General features: G+C 46.9%; 2 protein-coding genes across 3 annotated transcripts; both read right to left on the reverse strand.

The window, feature by feature from the left end:
- Positions 1–10,197: 10,197 nt before the first annotated feature.
- LOC137784392 (uncharacterized) lies at positions 10,198–13,116 on the reverse strand. Of its 2 annotated transcripts, none has more exons than XM_068574994.1 (2): positions 13,003–13,116; positions 10,198–11,784 (listed from the first exon to the last, which is right to left on the reverse strand). In XM_068574994.1, exon 2 carries the CDS (start codon positions 11,760–11,762, stop codon positions 10,644–10,646), a length of 1,119 nt encoding a protein of 372 aa, XP_068431095.1. In that variant the 5' UTR covers positions 11,763–11,784; positions 13,003–13,116; the 3' UTR covers positions 10,198–10,643. The 2 variants fall into 2 exon arrangements, with proteins under 2 accessions (XP_068431095.1, XP_068431094.1); XM_068574993.1 differs by lacking the exon at positions 13,003–13,116 and adding an exon at positions 12,881–12,996.
- Positions 13,117–17,644: 4,528 nt separating this feature from the next.
- LOC137785251 (claspin) lies at positions 17,645–27,956 on the reverse strand. The gene is made up of 24 exons (XM_068576392.1): positions 27,754–27,956; positions 26,732–26,849; positions 25,934–26,349; positions 25,341–25,490; positions 25,036–25,107; positions 24,868–24,940; positions 24,622–24,724; positions 23,948–24,507; positions 23,652–23,843; positions 23,396–23,559; positions 23,097–23,278; positions 22,857–22,912; positions 22,504–22,697; positions 21,612–22,158; positions 21,470–21,503; positions 21,236–21,329; positions 21,026–21,150; positions 20,728–20,889; positions 20,499–20,620; positions 20,209–20,339; positions 19,914–20,037; positions 19,083–19,159; positions 18,694–18,846; positions 17,645–18,017 (listed from the first exon to the last, which is right to left on the reverse strand). The coding sequence occupies exons 1-24, from the start codon at positions 27,778–27,780 to the stop codon at positions 17,889–17,891; spliced, it is 4,005 nt and encodes a 1,334-aa protein (XP_068432493.1). The 5' UTR covers positions 27,781–27,956; the 3' UTR covers positions 17,645–17,888.
- Between the last annotated feature and the right edge of the window lie 29 nt (positions 27,957–27,985).

Below are 27,985 nucleotides of genomic sequence, written 5' to 3' on the forward strand. Positions count from 1 at the left end.
TAGTTTAAATATAAAAGGAGCGATCCTGCGGAGGAGGAGGAAGAGGATGCTGACAAGTACATCTTCATCTCTGAATAAACTCCGAAGCCGGTTGTTTACATCTGCCGAGAGCGCGCACGCACGCGCACGCTGATAGTATTTGCGAGCAGACAGCGGAGGGGTGACGGCGGAGCGAGTAAATCCACAATTTTGGCATTTCAGCTGCATGTGAGAGAGGAGAGACATGTTTAAACTTTTTTTTTTTTGCCGAGCACAACACATGCTGGCTTTGCCTTTTTATCCTGTATATTTATAACAAAGGTATTCATGTGTGCGTGAGGTGAGAGCTGCAGAAACACTTATTGATTTACATCACTGCTGCTGCTTCTGAGTCTGTTCGTTTTTTTTGGGTGGGAAGGTTGGATATTTTACACTCATATTCATGTGTTTTATTTTCTCCCTTCTCCCCCCTCCCTCCCTCTTCCTCCCCACATTTCACTCACGGCAGTTGTCGCTGGTTCAGCTTGACTGCTTCGTTAGGGCTCATCATTTGCATTCAGATTAATTATCTAATTACCGACAAATGTCCGGCGGCCACCCCACACTCCGGCTCGTCAGCTCTCAGCCTGTAATTATTTTAATCATTTACTTTCATCTGGAGCGTTCTTGCCATTCTCCTGTGTTTAGAGGCCATTCTTAATTACCCTGCCAAGACACTCTTTTCCATGAGAGGGGAGGGGAGGGGAGGGGAGGAGAAGGGCCTGGTTGGAGGGAGAAAGGGGAGCAATTGGGTGAGGGAAAGGCGCGCGTGCGTGCATACGTGTGTGTGTGTGTGTGTGTGTGTGTGTGCGCGTGTGTGTGTGTGTGTGTGAGAGAGAGAGAGAGAGAGAGAGAGAGAGAGAGAAAGAGAGAGAGAGAGAGAGACCAATGGGGACATGATCCAGAGGCTTTGACAGCACAGAGGAAGCTCCCTGCTCTGCTGGATGCTCTTTCCTCTCTCTCTCTCTTCTTTTTTCCTACTCTCTTTCTCTCACTCGCTCCCTCCCCCCAACCCCCCCCCCCCCTCCCCAAACCAACTTCCTCATCTCTCCTCTCAGCCCCCCCCCCCCCCCCTCCTCTTCCACTCCCCGCTTCCCCCCACGTTATACTTCCTCCCTTTTTTTTTCTTCTTCTTCTTTTTTTTCTCCCTTTATCGCAAGCACACACAGGAATCGCCCGTGGGCCTCAGTGCTCTGACTGCTAATACACTGACACACACACACACACACACACACACACACACACACACACACATACAGAGAAACAGGCAGAGAGAGGGCGTCATGCGCCCTGTGTTTGCGGGACTCATCAGGATGCACACATCTCTCCACTATCTCTCTGGAAATCTATACCGCTCTGCTTCCGTCTCTTTGTCTGTCTGTCTGTCTCCGTCCGTCCGTCCCGCACACTGCTGCAGGTCTGTCTGCTGTCTCTCACCATCTCCACATCCTCCTCTTCGGCTGTGGACAGGCCTCCTGCACGCTCCCCCGTCCTCGATCAGGGACGCGGGTCATCTCTTTCTCCCCTCACCCCCTCACCCCCCCACCCTCCCACCCCTCTGTGTGACCGCTCCATAATGATGCTCTCACTCACCCCTTAAGCCACTCGCCTCCTCGCCTCCTCTCCTCCTCCTCCTCCTCCTCCTCCTCCCTGACTGCTCTTGTTAAGAGCAGCGAGAGGGAGAGAGGGAGATACAAGCTCTGTAATTGGGCTCTTGAATATTTAAGTCACTGGGGATGAAAGTTTAATGAAAAGATGATTATCTACCAGTTTATCACACCACTGTTTCATATTTCATTTTCACATCCTCGTTCGCCAGCCGCAATGTCCGTCCTGGCAGTCGCGGACGCGGTGACGCCTGTGAGCCAGTGTGTGTGTGTGTGTGTGTGTGTGTGTGTGTGTGTGTGTGTGTGTGTGTGTGTGTGAAAACAGGGTGTGAGGACACTGAGGTCGCGATACACAGGAGACACTTTAAGAGAAATAGAGATGGGACGTTTTGTTAAAGTCCAATTATTTCTGACTGTTTTATAGGATTTTGCCACATTGACAAGACAACAGCTTTCTGATCTGCTCAAAGGATTGCAGCTGCACCATGTGAGTGAAATATAAGCAGAAAAGATGGCTAGATAGATAGATAAATAGATAGATAGATAGATAGATAGATAGATAGATAGATAGATAGATAGATAGATAGATAGATAGATAGATAGATAGATAGATAGATAGATAGATAGATAGATAGATAGATAGATAGATAGATGTTGACTCAGGTCCATTGGTCACAACATTTCTCTCCACAGAGTGTTCGTGGATCGGAGGAAAGCTGACGTAAAGCTTTACGTCATGTTGCCGCCTCCATCTTGACTTATAAATTATGAGTTATGATCAGTGAGTGTTGAAACTATACTCAGCAGGAAGAGAACTGTTGAGGCCCTGCAACAAGAAGGAGACACTTTTGCCAACGCCAGGGCCCCATGGAGACTTTAAGTTATCGCTCCTATCTTCTGCTGTTGTGTGTTCTTTGTGACCCCCTTTTTTTGTGTTTTTTGTTTTGCATGTGTTGCAATGTTTTGCCCGCAGTGTCCAAGTGGAGAAGTGTCACACAGTCGTTAGCCAACACATAAACATTAGCAACCGTAATCTACTGGTCCAGACCATAATAACATTTAAAAATAATAATACATATAAAAGAGGAAGAACACAAACAGAACATCTGAATGCTAAAAGGTGCTGATTGAAACACACGGAGTTCAAATTGTCCAAATTCACTACTCATGACATAACGAAATGGATACATTGAGAAGTACAGAAGACAGTATGACGGTGAGCATTGTGATGTATTGTCACATGATTACTTCATGCTCTGTGGTGTAAATCAGACCTTTTGTTGCCTTCCTTAACACATTAATTAAGAGATGCATTCAGAGCTGCGGCTTAGCGCATCAGATGGTGACTTACCGCCACCTCCTCCAACGCGCTCAATGAAATACTGAATTAAAAAAAAAAGCACAAGGACACTCTTTCCTTTATTTAATCGTGCGAGATAAAACAGACGGCTGTTTGCTATTCATTCTCATTATTCATAATGGTGCCGACATTAATCCCTTTTTGCTGGAAGATGGTGTGAACAAACAACAAGAAAAAAGCAGCGTCCTGTCGCACTTTTTGGCCAAACCCCAGCGGAATAGCAGGGAGTTTTAAAGTGTGTGTGTGTGTGTGTGCATGTGTGTGTGTGTGTGTGGGGAGGGGGATTACGCTGAGGACCCACACATAGCCTTGGGGCCACAGTTTGGAAATAAAAGGGGGACACAGTTTGGACGACAGAGATTAGAGAGCAAGGTGTGAGCGAGGAGGCCATTTTATACTCACAAACAGCCTGAGTGGGTCAACATGGGGGAGATGAGGAGGGGGGGGGGGCTATCTCCTATGATAAATTAATTCTCATGCAGGTTTTTAATTTTTTTAAAGGCATGAACATGAAGATAACAGGGGACGCCTCCGTGATAGGCCCCAAAAAAAAAAAAGGCGAAAAAAGCCCACACAATGTTCATTCTTCGTCGTTATTTGATTAATTATTGCAGGGATAAATTCATGAGCTGCATTATTAAGCAGCAGCAGCTTCATCTACAGGCCCCCTCCATATATACGTCACACACACACACACACACACACACACACACACACACATAAAACCTTAAATCCCCTCAAAAAACCTGTATGAAAGGGGGATCCTCTGGGGACCGAGGGGAGTTAAAGAGTGTGTTAACCCGGCCTCGCCAGTTACTTGGCACTCACTTAGTCCCATAAAAACGGTGGGATCCGTATCATTCTCGCCGCTTATCACTTTTAATCCAAGATTTCACGGCGCAGAGGCGTGAGGGTGAGGGGAGGCGACCCGAGACGCTTGTCGCTTTTGTGGACGGGGGGGGGGGGGGGGGTGTCACCGTTTAGCCCCACCTCGGCGGCTCATAGAGGTGGGACGGGGAGTGGGAGGTGAGGGAGAGAGGGAGGGTGGGGCGGGGGGGTAACCTGGGTAAGAGGGGAGGGGACGCTCCATCCCTGGTGCAGGGGGTCAAGGAGGGAAAGAGAAAAAGAGCAAGTTAAATGAAAGTGACAATCTGCAAACATTCCTGCCGGCAGCTGCAATAGCGATTCTCCATAGTCCACCTCCCCTCTGCGTGGTCATCGGGCCCTCCCCTCCTCACCCCTCTGCCTCCCCTCCTCACTCCCCCGCCCGCCCGCGACCCCCCATGCCCGGCACACGCACCTGCCGCTCCCACAGCCGCGCTTTCACCCACAGCCAGATAATCTATGGGCGGGTCCGGCTCCTCAATGCGCGCTTGAGAAAACCCCTTATGCGTGAAAGAGCCCCCTTTCTTCCGCCTTTTGTCCGGCGACGTTTTATGGGACAACATCGGGGCATTATGAGGTCTGGGGGATTTTTCACGGGACTCTATAGAAGGGGATAATCCTTTCAGGCACGAGACGCATGAAAAAGTTTTAACCTGCTGTTTTCATATTTATTAGCTGGTTAAAGCAGACGAGGCAGCTGAACCATCACACACACACACACTCCCACTTCTCTCTCTCTTTCCCTCTCTCTCTCACACACACACACGCACGCACACACACACACACACGCACACACACAAACACATGCACACACACACACTGATTGCTTTAACTGAATTAGTGAAGAGAGTCAAGTGGTGACTGACACTGAGGTCACTGGAGGCCTATAGTTGCTGTTTGAGTCAACAGGTTGCCACACACACACACACACACACACACACACACACACACACACAAACACACATTATTAGATGTTTTGGTTGATAAGAGTGGACTTGTCTTTGTCATGTTTCATGTGTTCTGCTCGTGGTTTTTAAGTTAATTTGAATTAAGGGACACGTTTAGGTTTTCTCTCTCCGTTGCTGATGAGACGGTTATTTGTTTCAACCCAAAAACTGACAGGAACAAGCAGAAAATAGCGCAAAACTGATGATTGTTAGTTGAGCACAGTTCCCGTATTAATTAACGGGAACTGTCAAAACATTTCTCTTTTTCTTTTCTCTTCTCTTGAGATTCAACTCTCGTTGTCGTCAACGCACAGCAGGGTTATGAACAAACCAACAACTTTCACCCAAAAAAAGAGAATCCCACAGTGGTCTCCCACCATTAAAGTGCCTCTAACTTATTATTTAGGGTTTTATTTGACTTAAGAAATGGATTTGCATGAATGTAATAATAATAAATAATATTTTTTACAATAATGCTAATTCTTGATTACTTTTTTGGCTGTGATTTCAAACTGAAGCTGGACTTCAAAAAAGTTGTGATATCTATCTTTCCATCCTTCCATTAATTCATCCATCTATCTATCTATCTATCTATCTATCTATCTATCTATCCCTCCATCCATCCATCCATCCATCCATCCATCCATCCATCCCTCTTTGCGTTGTGTTGTTTCTCTTCTGACGACAGGTCTTTCTATCCAGTTCATCATACACGGGCCTCGGGGGTGCAGCCCCCCCACCCCCCTCCCTCTCCTCTCTCTCCTCCTCCACCCCCTCCACCCTTCATCCCTCCCTACTCCTCTACCTCCCTCTCTCCTCCCCACCACCACCCCCTTTCTGTCAAAGCTGATTGTTTCCACGCCAGCAGAGTGCTGCGGGCGAACACACTGTCACACTACATCAGGCAGAGGCAGGAAGGGGGAGAGGGAGAGCATGATAGGGTGCACATGTATATCTCTGCGCCCACAGAGCTCAGCAGCCACAGCCCAGGCCTTTCAGCGGGGGTCCCCGAACTTTTTGCATGTCAAGGGCGTCCGCGTACAAGACCGAGGCCCTCCGATCGCGTCCCCGAGGAATCTGAATCTGAGAGAGATGCAAGAAATAAAGAAATAAAGAACACTGTAAATGTGACAGCGAGAGGGATTAAAGCTTTGCGAGGCCACGGATGTGCACAAATAGAAAGGACTGCTTTCATGAGAGGTGAATTTAGGCAGAGGGCATGAGGTTGTTTTCATGAGAAGTATTTTTAAACCCTATAGATTGATTTTAACAAGTTGTTAGTTGTGCAAAAGTGGCGTGGAAATGACATTTCAAAGCACAAAGGATTCACTCCTTAATGACCCCATGTGGCAAAATAAGCTAGTTGGTGTCGTTGGGTTGTTGGACCGGTGCTCTTCAGTGTGTGCGCAACATGACGCACAGAACTTTATTTAAAATTCTAGTCGGCATCCCAAAGTCACGAGATGGTTCCAAATATGTGGAACATTTCTCTCAGTGTGAACATTATAGTTATGATGGAGCGCTGGAACGTTTTGATCCAGGAAGACACGCTGCAGACGGTGAGGAAGAGGAAGAGGAAGGGGTTTTCAACCTTAAAGGGATTGAAGAAGGTAGTGTTCAGAGACAAGAGACTCCAACACAGTCTCTCCCCATTAATATGTTCTGTAAATAAAATATGAATGCACAAAAAAAGAATACATAAACCTGGGGGAAATTATATGAGTCAACATGGAATTATAATTTCCTATTCAATGTTTTTAGGTGATCTTCTTCCTTTCTCAAAAATATCTATTGGTGTCTCAGTAGGAATGAGAAAAAGGGAGGCTGCCCAAAACTTAAAAAAACTGAAACTATATAATCATGACATCATCAAACATTAATTGTGACCTATTAAAAATAAGCCATGCCTTCTTTTGACCCTATATCATTACATATTGAGTCTACAGGTTGCAATCAGCTCGACAAAACCAAAATCAACATTTGTTTTCCTTGTTTCATCTAAATATTTGTTCCCAAGGAAATGAAGCAGACATTTGAGGGAAAAACGAACATAAATATATATTTTTTAAATATATATCTATATGTCCCGATCTCAGGTCATGACTCTCTGCATCATACCAATTCAACATGTAGTGGAACAACACTGGGAGCTCCAGGGGGAACCCTCTCGGGGTCCCAGGTGCTCCCCCTCTCAGCGCGCCGCTGCTGGAGGATTGAAACCTGCGCGCGCTCCGCCGCCCCCTGGCGGCAGCGCGCGGGAGCAGCAGCCGCTGCTCTGAACGGAGAGAGTCTGTGATGGAGTGTCGCCCCCTCGTGGACGCTGCTGTCCGCGGTTTACTCTCACAAAGAAAGCCTCTGCGTGTGTCCTCCGGGTCAGAGATGAATGAATGCGTGAGCGCCCATAAAATCACACACACAGATAATTTCTCATGGGTGATTTTTTTTTCTCTCCTTTTTTTTTTTTAGCAGGAAATAATGGGGAAGACAGATTAGTTGCTGACAGCAGGTGAACTGTGTCAGGTCACAGGTCAGGCAATGGGAGGTCAACTGAATTCATGTTAAATTACACATAATGTTTGATTGGTTAAATAAACAACATTTCTCGAAATTAAGAATATTTCAGTTATTTGTCGCCTGATTATTTTTTTTTAGGAAAGCCTGAAACATATCAGCTCGGCCTCTTCATCACTCTCTTCATCACTGTGTCTGTCTTCTAGAAGTGTGTTAAAGGGAAGGCAATAAACAATCCCTCTGCTTTTCCTGCTCTTTCTTTATCATTAAATATGTATTGTTTGTTGGTTTTATTCTAATGAAATGAGAAAGTATACATAAGGGATGCTTTTTAGTTTAGATTTTTATAATTATTGTAACTACGACTGTGCACTTATTGTGTATTTTAAACGACCACATAGCCTAAATGCGATCATTCAGGATATCTATTATGTTGTTTTCTTCTTTTCTTAATTGTTGGTATATATATATATATATATATATATATATATATATATATATATATATATATATATATATATATATATATATATATATATATATATGTATTATCACATTTTCCGGTCTGGTAAGTGTCTCTGTAAAGGAAATGCCTGGTATAAAAATACAAAAATTGAAAGTTTGTGTTATTTCAGGATACAACAAAAATGACAATAAAACCTCAAAATATTGTGAAGGTGAAACAGCACCTCATGCTCTCCATGAAGTTTTGCACTGGAAAAAATAAATAAACATATCTGTCATTTACCATGTGTTGTTTTCCTCTCATTAATATTTTTTATTGCTGACTAAATGAAAAAGGAGAACAGAGAAAGAGCCTTCAGAGCAGTGCAGCAGCAGACCCGACAGTCACACCCATGTTTGATCACAATACATATGAATACATATACACATATATATATATATATATATATATATATATATATATATATATATATATATATATATATATATATATATATATATATATATATATATATATATATATATATATGATCGACTTCCAGTTTCTGCACTTATGGTTTTATTTCGATGATGATATTGTATTTTCTTTTTAGATCAGCTAGAAGCTATTCATTGGAACAAATGTTTATGTTGTAAAAAATAAAGACAAATAAAAGACTCTCTTTCTTTCTTGTTGTTGTTGTTTTTAAGTTCGTCGGCTCGTGCTCCGTTTGACCTCTGACCTTTCGGGTAAAGCGCTGCTGAAGAACAGCCGACAACCATCCTGAATATTTGTGCAACTTTTAGCAGCAGCTCCTCTCCAGAGCAACACGTCTAGAAGCCTCGATCCCAGAATTTCCCTTAGGGGATCAATAAAGTAATTATCTATCTTATCTATCTGTATGAGCTGCCGGGCTTTCAGGAAGGCGAAAGCACGTGACCCTCATTGGATGACTCCTCTGAAAGATGCTATTCAGATTTTATTATAACAAACTATAAATTGATCTAATTCACGACCTATAACTGAACATAAACTATGAGCTCATGTTTATTACCCATTAATGAGACTTTAAACTCTGCACAACGAGTCTCGTGGAGCACCGACGTGCATTATGTGTTGACTTGTTTGTTTCTTAATAGGCGGAAATGGTAACAAGCCAATACCACCAGGGCTTTATTACTCACATTAATACTGCCTTTGCTCTAAAAAAAAAAAAAAAAATACCCCGACACTTTCTCCTGAGGTGAAACCGATCAGATTCATCTCCAAAGCAGCTTTCAGGCTCATTTATCTCCTCGCACGCTTTTGTTTGGATGAATTCCTCCTTAACTACCCTGAAATCCCGTCTCGCTGGTTTACAGAGCCCTCCATCAAAGGCCTGTTTGTTCCCCCTCAGTGTCCCTCCGTGTTGCTACACAAGGTGTCTGCCTTGCGCGTCGCTTACAAGTCACTACTCCGGTGTAAACATGTTATCCTCGCGCTTTAAAACAACAATAAAAAAAAAACCTCCCAACCTTCAGCCAGCGAACACGGGGATCAATATGTAAATCGACTGCCGACTTCTCCTCCGCCGACGCCTGCGTCCAGGGGAGGCGATAAGCTTCAGAAATAAAGCGGGAGTTATAGTTAGGAGGCACGGCCGGGGATTATCCCACAAGCCGCCCCGGGGTTTGGCTCTCCAAGCGCGCGGCCGGACCGGCGTCTGTTCACACCGAGGCCCGGGAGAGGACCCGCAGGGCCCCGGGGCGCAGACCGGAGGGGGGAGGGGGGAAGGGAGGGGCACCCAGACCTGCTCGGGATGGAGATTATAGGGGTGGCAATGCGGCTGGTATCTCTGACACACACACACACACATACGTATATACACACATGCACGCACACATACACGCATGCAGATGGAAGGAGGTGAGATGATCTCGGGAGCGCCCGCGGCGGCATCAGCAGCAGCCATGCCCATAAAGATTGAGGCTTGAGCCTCACACGGCTATCACACTCCCCGCAGAAGACACACACACACACACAAAAAAAAAAACCACACACACACACACACACACACACCCTTGCCCCTGTGATGAGCCGATACAAACCAACTTTGTTCGGCCTGACAAAGAAGCAATTGTTCGATGAAAGGTCATTGGCCCCGGGGCGGCGGGGGCCTCCAGAACAGCAAGTACAGCTCCAGAAGATAACAACTGGCTCTTCTTTAGTCCTATCTGCACTGAGGGAGCTTTGATAGACCTGCTCCTTGAAATCAACATGCTGAGCTGTTATGAAACGAAGGCTCCGGGCTCCCGAAGTGCTGATATCAGCCAAAAGATGTGGACTTTCCCTCCGATCACATCCGTGATGGATCTCACTGGGATTCATTTCATTAGTTCAGATCGTATACGAACGTGCGGAAAAAACAGACGACGCAAACCCATATGGATATATCATATAACTTTATTCTTTGAATTCACCGTTCATCTCCCTCTATATACACACAAGCATGACCTCAGAGTACAAATCATCTCCAACAGTTACATCGACACAATGTTCTCTTTTTCTTTTGGTACAGTTTTTTTTAGTTTTTCACGCACAGGTCAAGACAAACGAGAACAGCGTACAGACGGAATATTGATTTTTTTTTCCTAGATATGAACATTTTTGGTGTTGATACACTTATGTATTGATGCTCCAAGTCGCCAGAACAAATAAAATCATTACAATCAGCAACATGAGTGTGAAGTACAAAGACAATGGGAGACTTGGCTTCTTTTCTTTTGACTCAAACCAGATGAAATGTCTTCAGAATGGAAGCAAACCAAACAAAATGTTGTTTTTAAACCACTTCCTGGTTCAGATCCTCCCACGTCGCTCTCTCTCTCTCTTTACGATTGGCCGGCGACGGCGGCCTGAGAGGCGGCGTTGGCGGCGGCGTTGGCCACGGCGGCGGCGGCGCCCATGCGCAGCAGCTCCTTCCTCTGCGTGAGGATGACGTCGAAGCTGGACTGCAGGCGGTTCTGCTGCTCCTGGATGCGGCCCTGCAGCGTGCGCACCCAGCGGATCAGCGCCAGGCGGCGGTACATGGTCAGCTGCACCTGGTGCTTCTCCATCTCCTGGGCCTTGAAGCGCTCGCGGTCCCGCAGCGTCCACACCGCGTCCATCAGCTCCGGCGCGTCCACGTCAGAGTCCGAGGACCGGTCGCCGCCCTCGTCCTCGCCGCCTTCCTCCTCCAGCAGGTTCCCCAGGCTGCTCGCCGCCAGCGACTTGCGGCTCAGGCTCCGGCGCCTCGCCGCCAGTTCGCGGTTGCCGTTCCTGTTCGGGTCGCCCTCCCGGGGGATGGGTTTGGGTTCCCCGACGCCGATGCGGTCCCAGCCTCCCATGAGCGTCCCCTCGCCGGCGCTGTCCATGTTGATGGAGGACGCGCTGCCGCCGGACCGGTTGCTGAACTCGGACTCGGAGTCGCTGTCGCCCCATTCGTCGTCGTCCTCCTGCAACGCCACGTTGTCCTCTTCCTCCCTGGCCCTGCTGCTCTTCCTCCTCTGCGTCTCGGCTTTCGTCTCCCCGACGTGGCTCGTCATCATCACCTTCCTCTCCTCGTCCTGGAGCCGGCCTTCCTCCGCCCCGTCGGGGGGAACCCGGCCGTAGCCGTCGTCCCCGCACTCGATCTCCGGCAGCGGCTCCAGGCGGCTCCAGCAGGGCATGCGGGAGCGCGGCGACAGGAGACCCGGGTTGTGGTGGTAGCCGGAGTACGACGACGAGGAAGAGGAAGAGGAGGAGGAGGAGTTCGGCGGGTCGCGGCCCAGCGGGCCCAAGTTGCGCAGTCGCACCGGGTTCCGGTTCTCGTCCCCTCCCCCTCCGGTGCCGTCGTTGTCTTTGCCGGGCAGGAAGTTGAAGTTGCCGTCTTTGTCACACTTCCTGTTGCGCAGCGAGGAAGAGGAGCCGTCGCTGGAGCCTCCTTTGCCTTCGTAGGCCGAGTTCAGAGGTTGGTCCCGATGGTGGAGCATCGCTGACGTGGACTGAGCCTCACTGGAACGACAAGGGACAGAACATTACAGAACCTGAAGGGCCTCAGATTCTCTTCTCTCAGACCATGTTTGTTTGGTGGAGCGTTAGCTTGTTCTGGTCTGTAAATAAAGTTATCTTTTGTCACAGAAAAAGGCCGAATGTTACCGACCGAACCCACGGGGTGCGGTACAAAATCAGCCGTTGTATGGAATTTACACCGGCACGTCATCGGTGGAGCTAAAGGAAAGAAGCTATGGCACACTCTGGGAAATGTGGGGATTGCGACAAGAAAAAGAAGCTGCATTTAAAAAAAATTAGAGAAAAGATTGGACGAAAACAGATGAGTCGAAACAACAATAAAAGGGCACACACACACACACATACGCACACTCACACACCCCAAACTCCTTGTTTATAAGGGCTAGAAATACAGGCAGGCACACTCCACTTCTATTAGCATCAAATATTTACATGTCTCCTCCGAATGGAAATTACTCTAATCCTGACTTCAGGCTGCTGTCAATCAATCCCCCTCTCCCCTGTCTCCTCTCCTCGCGCGTTCACGTGGTGCTGAAGGACAGCGACTGTGTCTTTGTCGGGAGCGCGCGTGCAGCAGACGCGGAGGACCGATGCTTGCCGGTCACGAGGAGACGAGGAAAGCAGATTCTCCCTGTATACATTTCATTTTAGATATCATTTCTTTTGATCGACCATTCTTCATCGCTTCAGAGCGAAAAATATGTATGTAAAATAATGCATAATGTGGTCAAAACATATGTCTGTTTGTGGAATGATTTGCTTTAATAGATCAGTAGTGCACGCGAGGGAGGACGTGATCTTGTCTGCGCTACAAGGTCGACGACAGAAAACACACCAAAAAAAAAAAAAAAAAAGGCGACTGCATGTTTACGGCTTATGATGAATGTGAGACACGAACCACGACAGCTGTGCAACGCAACAACAACAACACAACAACAACACGAAGCCTCGGCATTTCCTCTCAACGCGGTGAAACGACATGAAAACGCTGCAGAGGGGAGAAAAAGAAGAAGAAGAAGAAGAAGAAAAAAGCCCGGGTAATATGTGATGCGCGCTGGGCGTCTTACGTAACGCTCACCCCATGTCTGTGCCGTGTCCTCGCGCCGCTCAACGACAGCCTTTCACCGGCTTAAAGGCGAGCGACCGACGCACCCTGCCGCGCGGCCGCGTTACAGCACCGCGCCAGAGCTCCTTTCTTACCTTTAAAAACAAACAAATGTTCGTCTTCTTCTTCCTCTGCTGGTTCCGTGGAGAAGCTGGACGCTGCCCCTCCTCCTCCTCCTCCTCCTCCTCCTCCCCCTCCGCGCCTCCTATGTGATGTTTATTTCCCCTCTTCCTCCTCCTCCCATCCTCTCACTGCTGATGTGATTCTGGGTGGAGGGAGGGGAGGGGGGGGGGTGAAGCTAATGGCACTTCCTACACTGGGCTGGGACTGCAGGAGAAGGGAAGCCATAGAGAATAGAAACAATGTGAGCAGAGATGGCCGTCACGCTCCATATATAAATATATTTATCTGTCACTAACAGTAACAGCCGCATGCCGTCGTGATGTTGACCTCATTGCAGAGTCACAGTGAGGTCTTGTTGCGTTGCCACTTCGGCCCTCTGGCAACAGGCACTTTTATAAGAGTCCTAAATGGGGCCTCTCAGTGTTTACAGCCTGTGTTATGCTCCCTTTAACCCTTTTAGCATGTATTAACAGCGTGCAGCAGGTTGTAGTCTCTGACGAGTATTTACAGTGACACAGCCTTTGTTTTAAATAACTATGTGAGGTATAGCTCCCAGCTACATAACACTAATATTAGCTACTAATATCGGTTGGACTGCTGCTAGAACAATAGTTATGCGTTATATAATAAACCAATTTGTCACCCTTAATCCAAATGTAATCAATTTTGAAGCTTGGGTTTTATGATCGGATGTCCCTTGCACGTTATGGGAGCTTTCAGCACATGTTTTTGTTTCATGACTTCTGTCATTTGGTTTTATTTATATTATATGTTCAAGTTTGTATGCGTTGTGCGACAAGTATTACCCAAAGGGTTAGGGTTAAGGACAATGTGTGTTTAAAGTAGAAATGTGTGGCTGATACATGTTTTTTTTCCCACAAAATAGTTAAAAAAAACAAATTAGAAAACTATATAAACTCCTCATCCCTCAGTGAAAACAAACCAAATACATGAATCCATGTTGCTTCGCTATATATTGGCTTCCAAACTACAGCTATGATGTCATAAATATATGATACTGATGGTGGGAAACAAAGCTGCAAGTTCACGTGCAGGATCGCAGTTATTTGGAGAAAAAAACAGCTTGTTGTTCAATCATTCTTTTTACGTAAAGTGATAAAATACTCAGATACTTCCAGCTCAGTAAAAGGAGTTTGAGTCAGATGAGAATCAGAGTCAAGTTTAGCGCCCCGCTAAAGTCGTGTTATCACATGAGAACATTTACAACTGTAACACCATCGAAAGAGAGTTTTTTTTAACGCATAGGATGTGCAGAATATCCTGATCCGGGGTTGTGCAAAAATTCACGGCATGAATGAACTAGCAAGTAGGAGGATGTGTGCGCGTGGGGACGCAGAGAGACGTGATTATGTAACGCAGTGAGTCTCACGGAGGAAGCAGAGGAAGCTTTCCAGCTTCAGGAGACTTAAACTCACTCCCCCCCACACACACACACACACACATCTGTTGTTTTCCACTGGGCTACTGCCGTTAATGTTTCTCTCTCTCTGCACCATCTTGGTCTTATTGACCTCGACAGGCGAGCCAGGCCGTGCCAGTCCTCTGGTGGTCGTCGAACGGCATTCTGGGAAATGGAGCTAGATGAACAAATCGCAGCAGCAGCGAACGCCAAGAGGCTTCTGGTAGGCGTCGGGTATATCTATACGTCAAGCTCAGCCCCGGTCGGGGGGTTCTTTACTAAACCTTATGTATCTTCAAGTACAGGTGTGTTTAAGGCTTTTAAAAAACTACCCACAATGCAACACGCACAGGCAACGTCACATGTGCGAGAGCTTCTGCAGTGTTTCTCTGAACTGGTGACGCCCGATTGCTTTTGTGATCGTCAATCTCAGATGTAAGGGCACGGCGGGCGAGTGTGTATTCTAGAGGTGTGTGTGTGCGTGTGTGTGTGTGTGTGTGGTATAGAGGCTACATCAGACAGACTTAACAAGTGTTCACTGTCTCCCTCCACCCTGCTCTCATCCCCCTGACATGTCGTCGCTGGCGGCAGAGAAGAAAGAGAAAAAAAACTTGCGTCCTCCTCCTTTTCTCTCTCTCTCTCTCTCTTTCTCTCTCACACACACACACACACACACACACACGCGCACGCACGCACGCACGCACGCACGCACACACACACAGCATTCTATCCCTATCTGCCCCCCCTCTCCCACCTCCTTCAACAACATCCCCATTCAAGTGCATCAGCTCCAGGCATCCTCCCTCTCTCCCTCCTCCCTCCATCCTTCCCTCCCTCCCTCCCCCCATCGTTCACCAGTAGCCTAAGCACATAAAAAATACATCAAACACAGCCGTCCGCCCAAGGCCCCGTCACACGCAAAATCATCTCTCCCTCCATCTCTCTCTTAAAACGAAAAAAAAAAAAACAAGTTACAAAAGACGACTACAGAGGACACTGATAGGAGCGATAGGATGAACTCTGAGGACTGAGGGGTCGTCAGTGAGGCCTCCTGGGGGAGAGACAGATTATTTTAACGTTAACACTAACCACATCTCCCCCCTTTTTCACTCACACACACATGGGAAAGAGTAGAAAAAAACAAAACCAACTAAAAAAGCAGGCAGCATGACTTACCTTGTGCAGAAGGAGACCTTGTGTGAATGGTACACTTGCCTGCAGCGGCCTGACCCACTTCCCTCAGTTCAGCTCCGCATCTGCTCCGGCACCAGTCCCCGGCCGTGACAGCGGCCGAGGGCGGCCGGCAGCACCCACGGGCCACGCTGTCAGATCCCCGGCGCCGAGATGCACAGAGATTGAAACGAGAAAAAAAGGGCCTGCCGGACCTCCAGCTCGCAGCCAGCACCCTCCTCCTCCTCCTCCTCTTCCTCCTCTTCCACAACAACAAAAAGAGAAATCATCCAAATCAGCCCAGACGTGCTAAATTGAACAGCCAGTCCAGCACACGTTGGCTTTGCGGACTAATTATACACTCTTTTTTTTTTCATTTTTTAGGCATAGATGTGAGCAGACACGCGCGTATACAGTGTATACGTCACAACACAAGCGCTGCACACACACACATGGACACACACACACCCCTTGGGTGCTAGAGCTCATGTTTCTCTTCAATTATTCCACCCTCTGCCCTCTCTCCTCCTCATAATCTGAATAAAGCCAGATCCGTGTCCTCTAGATATTTAGAAGCCGGGCCTCGGTGCCAAAACATGTAACCTTCCTCCTCTTTCAAGTGGGGGAGTGAAAAAGGAGTTCAGAGGCGGGGGGTGGGAGGCTCGGCTTTACTGCGTTGACCTCTGAATTTCCTCCCAGGGGTTAGACAAAGTTGCAAAATTGAGTTTGGAGAAGCCGGCGAAGAGAAAGAGAAGAAACTTGTCGACACTATTCCTATTAAATCCTAATTAGGATTGATTTCTTGACCCTGCAAACAGGCCCCGCAGGACTTGGAACCAAGTCTTTATCTGGCTTAATTGCGTCGTAATGGCTCGAAAATAAAGACGGAGGCGACTCAACAACAAACCGTATCATGCATCGGCCCCCCACAGCTCGTCGGCTCCGTCAGATCTCTCAGAGACGTCCCGAGTCTTTTGAAGCCAAACCGTCAGGAGACGAGGGTCTGAGCACGTGGGACAAAAGGTAGAACTGTAACGACCACTTCGACGGCAATAGGGACGGCAATAGGGAGGGATTAAGGGAGGGCCCGCCAGCCTGCAGGTACGGCGGCCCGCTGTGGGCAAAGCCCACCATGGGGTTCATTCCAGAGCCTCCTGGCTGTTGGCCCCTAATGATGTGTAATGGGGCCTCCTTGCGCGCCCGTTCCTAACCCCGGGACCTCCTCCTAATCACCGCGGCCACTAATGAGATGGAGAGACATGAAAGAGGCTCGTTAGAGGACCCTCCTTCTAATGCCGGCCTATTCTTAGCCACTTGGCAAATCATTAGTCTTTAAACTGCGATTATGCTTCCCTCCAAAGCCAGGAGACAAAAAGTGGAAGAAAGAGAGTGAAAGACTTGCAAAGGACAGGTGGAGAAGCGGAGCGCTACGACACTCATCAGATCCCTTTCACGTCATCTTTGATGTGCAAAACTGCAGGCCGGAACAAACGGATTCTCTTTACCTCTCGAAAGGAAAGTCATACAATCTAACGACGCCCAAACTCTTTCCAAATGGACCATGTTTGTGTTGTAATCAGTGAAAAAAACAGGAGAGTAAATGCTGTGATTCTCTACTGGCATGTTAGCATGCTCACGTTTGAAACCAAGCACAGCTGATTCTGATGGGAATGTTGTAAGTTTTGCAGGAATTTAGTCATAAATCAAAAGTATTTAATGAATTAATTATGTCTATTAACAGAGTTTATTTACAAATCCTGATCTTTGGATCATGGGCATCTGTACCATATGTAATGTCTGCTCCTAAAAAGCAGACAGGCACACACGCACAGAAGACAAAAGCAAAGGTCTTAAAATACACTTTTATTTACAATGTAAAACAAATACATTTAAAATCATCATTCAAATAATAAAAAAAACCTCCAAAATCATTAAAAACAAATCAATCATCCTATTTACATGATAAAACATTTGTAAATGGACCTCTGTCAGAAGGTCCAGATTATGTCAAGTACAGTGTGACCACGAGACGCGCCTCGGTGGCGTGCTTTAGCTCGCCATTTTAAAAAGGCAACGTAAACATACACACGAGTGTCCGTATTTGTGTTTCTCAGGCGACGTCTACCTCGGCACGCAACCGTCCCTTCTTTTTAAAACCACCTACTTCCTTTTAGAGGTCTTGCTGGTTTGTGAAACACTGGATGTGGTCGGTCAATTCTGGCCCTTTTGTCTGCTGACGATCATCACTCAGCGGGTCGTGCTGCGTCCTCAGTGGTCCAGGAAGTTGAAGATGCTCCTCGGGGGGCCTTTGGTCGGTCCTGCGGGCCGGTTCTCACTACACACCCTCTTCGCTGCTGGGTTCACTGCCTCCAGAGGCCCTCTCTTCTTCTTTATCGTCTTAAGGAGCAAACGCATCCAAAGTTAAACTGTTAGCTGATGTAGAATTAAGGACAGACTAAATAAAATGGGGTTAATGATGAAAATTGTGATAAAAACATGCTCGGGAAAATAAATAAATGAAAAAAATTGCGACTCAATAGGATCTGATAGAAACAGCGGGCTTTGGCTCCACCTAGTGTCAGAAATCTAAAAGACACCCGAATCGATAAAGTCACCCGTCCCACTCATGACCGTCGCACTGAGCTATCTCTGGCCACCATCTTTGGAAAGTATTTTGTTTTGGTGCTTATGTTCAGATCAAAACCAGACTGGATAGGGAAGATCAAAGTGGTTAAAGGTCAGGGGAAGAGAATTATTCTTTTCATTCACGAAACAGCTGGAAAATATGTCTATAGTTGTTTGTTTTTCTGGTTTGATTAGCGACCAAAGTGGTTTTTCCTTGAAAAACACTGATGACTTTTAAAGAGAACCGATGAGTTTGTTTGAGACTATTGTTTTTTAAGATCGGTGGTGGGGCAAATTGTGGTCATGTGGCCACGTTACACCCTTGTTTTGCAACACCACAAGCTGCGATTTGCAAAATAACGTCCTTGTTTGCCCTTTACCTCATTTTAAAACAATACAAAGCATTCGCCATGCTTCGCCAGAGCCCTGGCAGGAGTCCCAGACTCACCGGTTTCTTAGGAGCGTCCGAGTCCTTCTCCGGCGACAGGGTTTGGAACAGGAAGCCTCTGCCGTTTCTGGGCGCCAGAGGATTCCCCTCGGAGATGGAGGCCAGCTTCTGGAGGACGGAGTGAGGCTGACTCAGCAGTGAGCCTCTCCTCACCTGGAGGAAATAAATAAATAAGTCTCCAAATGACCGTGTACAGAGCACAAGCAAGAAACAACAAACTAATATATGAAGCTACATCCACTCGCTCCTCTCACTCTGCATTGATCTCTTTCAGTAAGGATGAAGTTTAGTAGAACATGAAATCAAGACATTATCATACGAGGAAAAAAAAAAAAGTTTTACTATTTGGTTTGTCGAACAGATGTAATATTCACATAACGGTTGTCTACCTGTGAGGGATGTGATGGTCTCTGGAAAGGGTTGAGAGCCGGAGTCTTCTTCTCTGGCTGTGCTGCCTCTGGGGGCTCTGGTATGAAAAAAAGTGTAAAAGTTAAGATGGCGAAATATTGTGAATATAACTTGCCACAATTTTTTTTTTTTAAAGGGGAAAAAAAAAATACTGAATCTCATTTGTCTCATTGTTACATTTGTAGTGCAGAAGTATTCGTGATACAGTGATGTAAAGGACTCTGACAAAGCTGCTGTATAATCATCATATAAAACGTTAGTTATTTTAAAGCGGAGTGTAAAATAAAAACATGTCTTCAGTTGATTAAATTACTTTGAGATCGGACTACTAACATCCTGCACAGCCCACTTTGTCATTTGGATGAAAGGATGTAAAGTGACCACGATGAAAAACACAAAAAATAATGATGACACGCCGCAACTCACACTTCTTTTTTCTTCTTCTCAGGAAACCACAGCTATGTTGAAATTAATGTTCTGAAGTAAGTCGCCATTTAGCAACGACGGCATTGGCCCCAGCGTTAGTTTAGTTTGCTGAGACACATGCCAGTGTTTTGGTGCTGCCGGTGTGAGTTTGTGTTTTTAATCTCTAAAACGTTTGAACACATCAGGTGAAATTATCAACGGTCTTTTTAGATTAGACTTTTTCCTCTCTGCTCAAAAAGATCTGGAAACTGTTGATGAACACGGAGGAAATAATCCCAAACTTTAGAAGGATCTGTGTATTCCTGTAATTATCATTGGACAACAGCATGTCTGGGTTTCATTTTGAGGGTCTTGATTCTTCTCGCGAGGCCTCACGTCAAACCGACCTTTCCTCTGCAGAGTCTTGGCGGTGAGTTTCTTGGCCAGCTTCATAAAGCGACTGTCTTCCTCCCCGAGCTTCTCGTCGTCTGCATCCAGGTCGTCGTCCCCTTTCTTTGCTTTCTGCTCAGACTGAGAGAGGAGACACAGGAAGAGAAAACGGTATGAAGACAAAACATATCCTTTGTTGACATTTACACAGACAACAAACTTTGATATCAGCCAACATTCCCAACAGAGTATTTTTAAAATATATCTTCTTTCCATCAATTGCTCCTCACTATAACCTGCGAGTAAAGCTACCTGTTCTCTGAGCCACTGTTCTCTCTCCAGCCTCTCCTTCCTCCTCTGGACCTCGGACAGGTCCACCTCTTCATCGTCCTCCTCCTCTCCGTCGCCCTCTGCGCCCATCCTGTCCGCATTGAATGCATCATCTGGGAGGAAGAAGTCAAAAAGAAACTAAATGATTTGTTGCAGCGACTCTATAAAGTGAGCTTAGTTTTGTTTGAGACAAACTACTTGGGGTTTGTCTGCTTTTAACAGTGTTTCAAATCCCATCAAGCTCAAGTTCCAGTACGGTGACATTGACTCACCCATATTTTTCCAACGGAAGCGGCGAGCTCGCCCCGGGCCGTCAGAGTGCAGGTCACCGTCAGCGAGGTAGCGTTCCTGGTAGATCCTCAGACTTCGCTTGTCGTCGTCCATTATCTGCTTCCTGTGGGAGCGAAGCACAACGGTTTATGTTTTTCATCTCTCAGCTCGATTCATTTCCGAATGAGAGTCTGAATCGGGCGAGTTGGAGCGCGGGACGTTGGCACTCACATGTGGATCTTGTTGACTTGGTCCTGCAGCTCTTCATCAGAGGGAAGCTCCTCGAGAAGCTCCTCCTCCTCGTATTCGTTCTCTCCGTCGGCGCCCTCGTCATCGCTGCCAATGTCGCTGCCGGACAGCTCCGCCTCCGACTCCAGGTAGTCTGTCAGACGCCTGCGGGCAGGAGACAAGAAAAGTGTCTGTCACAGCGTGTATCGTCTGAGAAATATTACTTAACACAGAGAGAAGAGTACAAAACATGAATTTTGTGCGCATATGTTCATACATGTGATTTAGATTCAACACTCACATCTTCTTCTTCTTCTTGACCCGGTGTGATGCGAAGACACCCTGCATCTCCTCCTCTTCTACGTCATTGTCCTCGTCCTCACCAGCGTCTGCCTCGTCCTCCTCTTCACCTTCCTCATCATTGTCCTACAAACCCCACAATTCACGTGTGATTTCAAAATCACAGACACGTACATCCAGCATGATCTTTATTCGACAGAAACAAGCTTACCGATTCACTCTGACTTTCCACATCTGACAGAAGCCGGAATTCGCAGTCCTCTTCCTCCTGTTGCTCTTCTTCCTCTTCCTCTGGCTTATTTTTACTTTATACAGAGAAATTACTATGAGAATTTTACATTGCATATTACAATGAGTAATCCTTTATCAGAAGGAACTGAAGAAGCGAGTACAACAAATACTTTTGTAAAGTATTATGCCCCCCCTTCAGGTCTTTGAACTTTACCTGTCGAGTGCCGACGAGGCCGTGTGAGCAGAACCTAAAATTGTAAGCAAAGGAGACATTTTAATATTGTGGAACTGGAAGTCAAAACATTGTCAAACCTCAAAGTACAGGCGAACAGATGGAGCAGCAAACCGTTGTTCACCTGGACTAGAAAACTTCCCCGAACACAGGCCCAGCAGCTGATCCATGGTATTATCCAACTCCTCGTGCCGTCCATTCTCCTCCTCCAGGTCCGCTCTCTTCTCCTCCTCCCCGGCCTGAGTCGGCGGAAACGCTCCGGAGCACAACCCGAGCAGCGCGTCCTCCTGCGACGCTCCGGGGTCTCCTCGCCCCGGAGCGTCGGAGCCACCGCTCTCCGCTGTCCTGAAGACCCCCGAGCACAGCCCGAACAGCTCGCCCATGTTGGCGTCCATGGCGTTCTCGTCCAGGCTGTCCAGGATCAGCTGCCTCTTGTGGGAGAGAGGCGCATTGGACCGCGGCCCCACGTTGAGGAAGCCGTCCGCGTCCAGCAACTGCGAGTGGGTGTCGTCCTCCAGGGAGAAGCGACCCTGGGAGTCTCCGCTGAGGCCGGGGCCGGAAGCAGCTCGGCCCAGGGGCCCCGAATCAGCTCCCGGGGACTGAGGCCCGTACAGGTCTTGGGAGTCCTCAACGGGGAGGCAGAGAGACGGCTCGGAGAGTTTGCCTGAGCTCTGATGGAGGGGAAAATAGATGATGGGTTACTATACGACATCAATGTAAAAAAGATTACTTTTCTTAGATTCTTCTTCGTAGTTGCTTTTCAAAATATTTCAAATGTTCTTCTATGAACTTGCAGCTTCTTACCTTAATTTCTATTTCAGGTAAATGTAAACTTTGGTGGAAGTGTGACTGTACTTTTACCACAATGTCTAAGAGTGCATACCATATCTTTATTGGGGTTTTAAACAAACAAATTAACTAATTAAAATGTGACAGTAAAATTGTCGACGTACGTTTAGGAGAACTCAAACCCCTGCCGACGACATTTTGGTAGGTCTTACATCTCTATTTCTTACCTTGGAGGCAGAGCCGAGGAAGCTGGGCCTGAAGAAGCAGGGCGAAGGGGAGCGGAAATGGGAGGAGTTGGAGATGCACCTCCCTGCCGAGCGCTGATGACTGACAGGCTGGTAGGAGGTTATCATCGATCCCGCCAGCTCAAAGCTGCTGTTGTGGCTGTTGTCCTTCACCAGGTACAGAGAGTCGTCCTCTTCTGGAGAAGGGACAGACGAGAGTGCGGGAGTGAGAAAAGACAACGGAGTGGATTCAAAAACATTTGTGTCACTCCACTTAAAGCCTCATCCCTCATAAATAACTAATGATAACTATACTTTAGTCGGATTTGAGCACAAGGGCCGAAAATGCTACCCACCCATCTTATTGCTGCCGCTGTAATGTCCAGAAGGACCAGACCGTCTTATGCCGTCACTGAAAAGGAGAACAGTGCATGTGAAGCTTTACTCCATGAACACACAGTGCTAAAGTAAAGACACCAGCTCATGTTTTGTCACTTGATTTAAGGAGGGTTTATTATTTTGTTTGTTTTTAAGTCACTTACAAAAAGGTACAATGTGAAAACCATAAAAGACGAGAAACTCAGAAGTGCACTTACCCGGTACGAGAGCAGGAGTTCCCTGGGAACAGCATGAGTGTAACGTCTGTATTAAGGTCAGAGGGTTCGTTCAGTGCCATGGGAGAAGGACTCCTGATACTCTGCACTACGCTGCCCTCCTCATCTTCATGCTCCCTCTCTTCCTCCTCAACTCCATCACCTCCCAGTAAGTCGTCTACGTTCTGTTAAAAACAAAAAAAAAAGAAGAGGATGAGAAGACGATCAGGCTTGACGTGAGACCAATGTACATAGCAATGGTATTGTCTCCAAAGCAGCAAACAAACCAAACACCCCCTTACCTCTTCCTCCTCGGACTCATCGGTCATATCTTCCTCCTCCTCGTCCTCCTCCCCACATTCTTCGTTGTCGAGGCGATTCAGCTCGGCCCTGCGTACCCTCTCCTCCTGCCTCCTCTGGGCCATGGCGAGCTGCAGGCGCTGCTTCAGCGTCAACAGCTTCTCTCCTGCGAAACGAGAAGAAAAGAGGTCAAGTGAGGTTGCGAACGGGATAGAGGGTCAACAATCTGGTTTTTTAATCTCTCGCGTCCATCCACACCTGGTTTGGTGGCCGCGGGGGGCTTCTCCGTTCCCTCTTTAACGGTGACAGTGACGGACTCGGTGCGCAGCTCCTCCTGGCCGGATGGGGTGGTGTCTTTGCGGATGATGTTGAGCTGCACGGTTCGCTCTCCCTGAGGGCGTGCGGGTGGCTTGACGTGGCGCAAGTAGCGCTTCTTCAGGGCCTCCAGACCTGGTTGAAGAAGAGAGATCAATGTGATGGCAGACTGGGTTAATTCTGATCGTCTTTCTCCTCTCACTTGGCTGAAATCTAAAAATAAATAAATAAGCGCTTACCAGGGTTGAGCGGTGGCGGCTCGAGTTCCACAAAGGCGCCGTCGTCTTCACACAATTTAGCGACAGGCGGGGGATCCAGTCCAAGCCTCTTCAATCTGGCCAATTTGTCCGCCTTGAGTTTGGTGGGCTGCCGTGCTGAAGGCTCTGCTGCGGCCGGATCAGAGCTCCCAAACTGGGTGGCTGAAGGCTCCGCCAAACCCCCGGACACGGGAGCTTTCTGCAGGGCTTCCGACTCAAACAGCTTTCGGTCCGAGGGTGGCGGAGACGTTTCTTCTCCGCGATCAGAAGCGGCTCCAACTGCTGGGACGGACTCCTCCAGACTCTCGGAGAGGTACAGCATCGGTCCTGATTCCTGGTCGGGATCCAAGTTCGCTGTGGCCTCTCGTGCCTGATCGAGGCTCACCTGCTGCGGGGACGAGGTGGCGGCGGGTTGAGGTATGGGCTGGATCTGAGTGGAAGACAGATCTAGAGAAGGAGGGGAGTCCTGCTCTGTGGATGGCTGCAGAGGCTCACTGGGAGGAGCCGGCGTCTCCAACATCATGGCTGAATACTTTGTGGATCTATTAAGGAAATAAGATTTGTTTATTTATTTTAAGTGTGTGGAAATGATATAATGAATGATCAAATTGTGACAACTGATGGTAATTTCTTGTGTGAGTCATCCGTGTCTTTACTTCAACAACGCCATGGCAGGACCCTCTGGCCTGGCTCTCTTCTTGAAGAACTGGTCGATGGTCTTTGGCGCAGGGACGTGGTAGGGCAGGCCAAGTGTAGACTCTAAGACAAAGACAAAGATGCAGTATGACTCACACGGAAGACATTAGACCCCCCCTCCCCCACTCCCTTGTTATTCTGACGCAATCACAATTTAAATGGTGAACAATCAGCAGAAAACAGTTCACACGTTGTTGTTAACTGACCTCTGACAAGTCTCTGAGTCTCACTGTGGAGGAGTCTTATCGCCTCTTTGCTGGCACGCGCAGCTTTCCTTTCCTGAAAGCAACACATGTTGAGAATGAAACAGCTGTTTTTGGGTGTACTCACATTAAAGCATTTAGAATAAATTCAAACATTTAGCCACTGCATACCACACGCTGGGGTTTCTCCACTGCAGCATCATCTTCATCATCCTCCTCCTCCTCCTCATCCAGAAAAGGATCCTGCAGAAATATTTTAAACACTGATTACACAAAGGCCTGCTTGGTGAAAATGCTGTGGTGACAGATGTTGTCCAAAGTGCCATTAGCAAGTTGTATTCCCCAGTGTTGTGTGAACCAGCTGAGTCGTGCTACAAACAACAAACAATGGCTCAACTTCCTGCTGACAGCTCTTACATACAAACACAGTGCTTGTTCTGATCCTTGATATTGCAAACAGTCATTCGTTTTTGTACCTTGTGTTTTTTCATCTTTTGTTTGACAGCAGCTCGGATGGCCTCCAACGACTCTTCCTCCTCCTCATTGTCGTCCAGACCGGTGTCAAACAGGTCCGTGTCGCCCAGCAGACACCCACTATCATTCAGGGCCCGAGGGAGAGGAGTGTTCTGGGGAAACGGGCATAAATGTTGTTTTAAAATATAAAATATCATCCGAGTCAAGGATTCTTATTACTTAACAACTGTTTGATTCGGCTTCTGCTTAGTTTAACATTTCACATCAAAAATTTTGAACTTTAAGGAGATGTTTTTATTTGATAATGTGGGTTATCCAGAGCAATATTTAAAACGCACATTACCATATCTCCATTTACATAAAGAATAATTCCATTAGATACAAACCTTGGTGTGTGAAATATGCAGAAAGTAATTAGTGACACATACAGCCGCGTGTACTTTAAATATACACAGAACAAAAGGTCTGTGTGCAGTTTCCTAACTTATCACAATATATAACATGGAAGTGTCCAATTTGTGTTTTTCTTCACACATCTCCAGACTAAAATGTCAGCAGAAGAAGAAGAAAACACCACAGAGAAAGCGGCACTAACCTCATTCGTTTCTGAGTGCCTTTCCTTCTTCTTTAGTTTTTCCACCGCTTTGCTCTGCTTCTCTCTCTTCTCCCTGTGCCTCTGGCTCTTCTCTCTCTTCTTTGTTGATTTCACCTCCTTCCTCACCTCCTCCTGTTGCTCCTCCGTTCCTTCCCTTTGCTCTTGCTCCGGCTCGCTGACGTCGCTGTCCACGGGGGCACGGCTTATTCTCTTGCTTTTCTTCTGCACCCCGCTGTCTTTCCTGTCATCCTTCTCTCCGGTCTCCATCTCCTCCCCGCTGGAAGCGGATAAGACCAGCGCTTCGGCCATCTGTGCGCTGTTCTCCGCCGCTACCTCCTCGGCCTCACTGTCACTGTCCCTAATGGCGTTACGGTGAGGCTTTCTGTGGACTGTGATGTCTTCATCCTCGTCAGAATCTGAAAAAGTAAAAGAACAGTTTAGACTTTTACTTGAAATGGGTCTAGTTGCTACTGGTGTTACTTTTACTTGCTCTAGTTTTACTACATTTATTATTGCGTAGCACTATTTTTTTTACGTAGCATACATTTTTCACAGCTTTGAGAAATTTATGCAGGGTCGATTATTCATCCGGAGAATATTGTGGTTCACTTGATGCCACTCAAATGACTTGATTGAGTTTTTAGAGGACATTTAGTCACAAAGCATACCATAGCTGCATCACACAGTGTAATGCAAATGGGGCAAGTTCACTGTGATTGCATAGACATTAACACAACTGTGGCCCTCATTTACACAGCCAACATCTCCTGCCCATCACCCATTGTTTTGTTACTTCACCTGGAAGCTCTTCTCTTTTGTTGGCCGTCTCGGTGGCCATCTCCTCTGCCGGAGAGCCCATTCCACTGTCTGAATCACTGTCTGTTGCGGTTTGAGCCAAAGCCGGGAGCCCTTCAGCCTGGATACAATAACACAAACACGGATTTCACCCACCATGAGGTGCTTTTTCTATAGTCTGGGGAAACTGCATGGGTTGGGATGACGTCTGTTTACTGAGGGGAAAAAACATGACATTTAATAGTCTTAACTCAAGGCACATAGTGCTAAATGATAGTGTGCAGGGTGGCTTATCTTGCTTAGTGTACTTTAATGCAATCTAAAAAGGGACTGAGTATGAATGCCACGGTTAATGTGGCAGACTGCAAACATTGATTTAATTAAATTAATAAAACCTACACTGGGGTGTCACTGTTTGTCAATATGTATTAAAAAAAAGAAATACACGAAAAGGGATTTTCTTTGCAAAGTTGACATGAAGCATTTCAGTCGATTGTGTGACTTTAAGCAGCCAGCTGGATGTTAAATTACATCAGTGGTACATTGTAATAATGCAAACAATGAGCACGTACGTTAGCGACATTGCTTCCTTTCAACGAGTATAGTTAACATAGCCAGCTAATGGTACGTGCTATATATAAGTATATACATATATGTGAAAAAAAGTTACTGCAACAAGTGATTGATTTCCGTGAGTAATCCCCCAAGATCGTAACCTGCTTAAATATACAGTTTTAACAGGATAGATTAAGTAAACTGGGAAACATGCACTTAAAGGATGGGACCAGGCCGAGACTACAACCAGCAGCTGGCTACAACAAACCTAGCGAGCTAACGGCTAAAGCTAACGAGACCTGCAGTTAGCTCAATCTTATTAACAAATGCTTCGTCGCTGTCCAGTAGTCTCTTAATAACGTTACTCGTAATTAACGACATGTATGTTAGACTCTCACTCTCACCCCATAACCCCGAAACAACGTCAAATGTCCAAAATACTAAACTAATATGTGAAATAATGTCCTCACCAGTTGTTGAGGAACGACAAGGCTCATCTTTGTCCGCCAGGCTCGTTTACGCTCTTTTGTGAAATAAACCAGCGGACACGACGCTTCGTCAAATGTCAGCAGACTTAACAGACGTCAAAGAGCGAAGGCCTGCGTGACAAAGGTTGTTTCAGACTGTTATAGCATTTTTAGAAAGCCTTTAGCCGGGCTGTTTCTCTTCCTCCCGCCTGTTCCACCTAACAGAAATTTTGAT

This window comes from Clinocottus analis, unplaced genomic scaffold (genome assembly GCF_023055335.1).
Source record: "Clinocottus analis isolate CAN_PGR_092001 unplaced genomic scaffold, fCliAna1.0.p SCAF_14, whole genome shotgun sequence".
Taxonomy (NCBI): Eukaryota; Metazoa; Chordata; class Actinopteri; order Perciformes; family Cottidae; genus Clinocottus; species Clinocottus analis.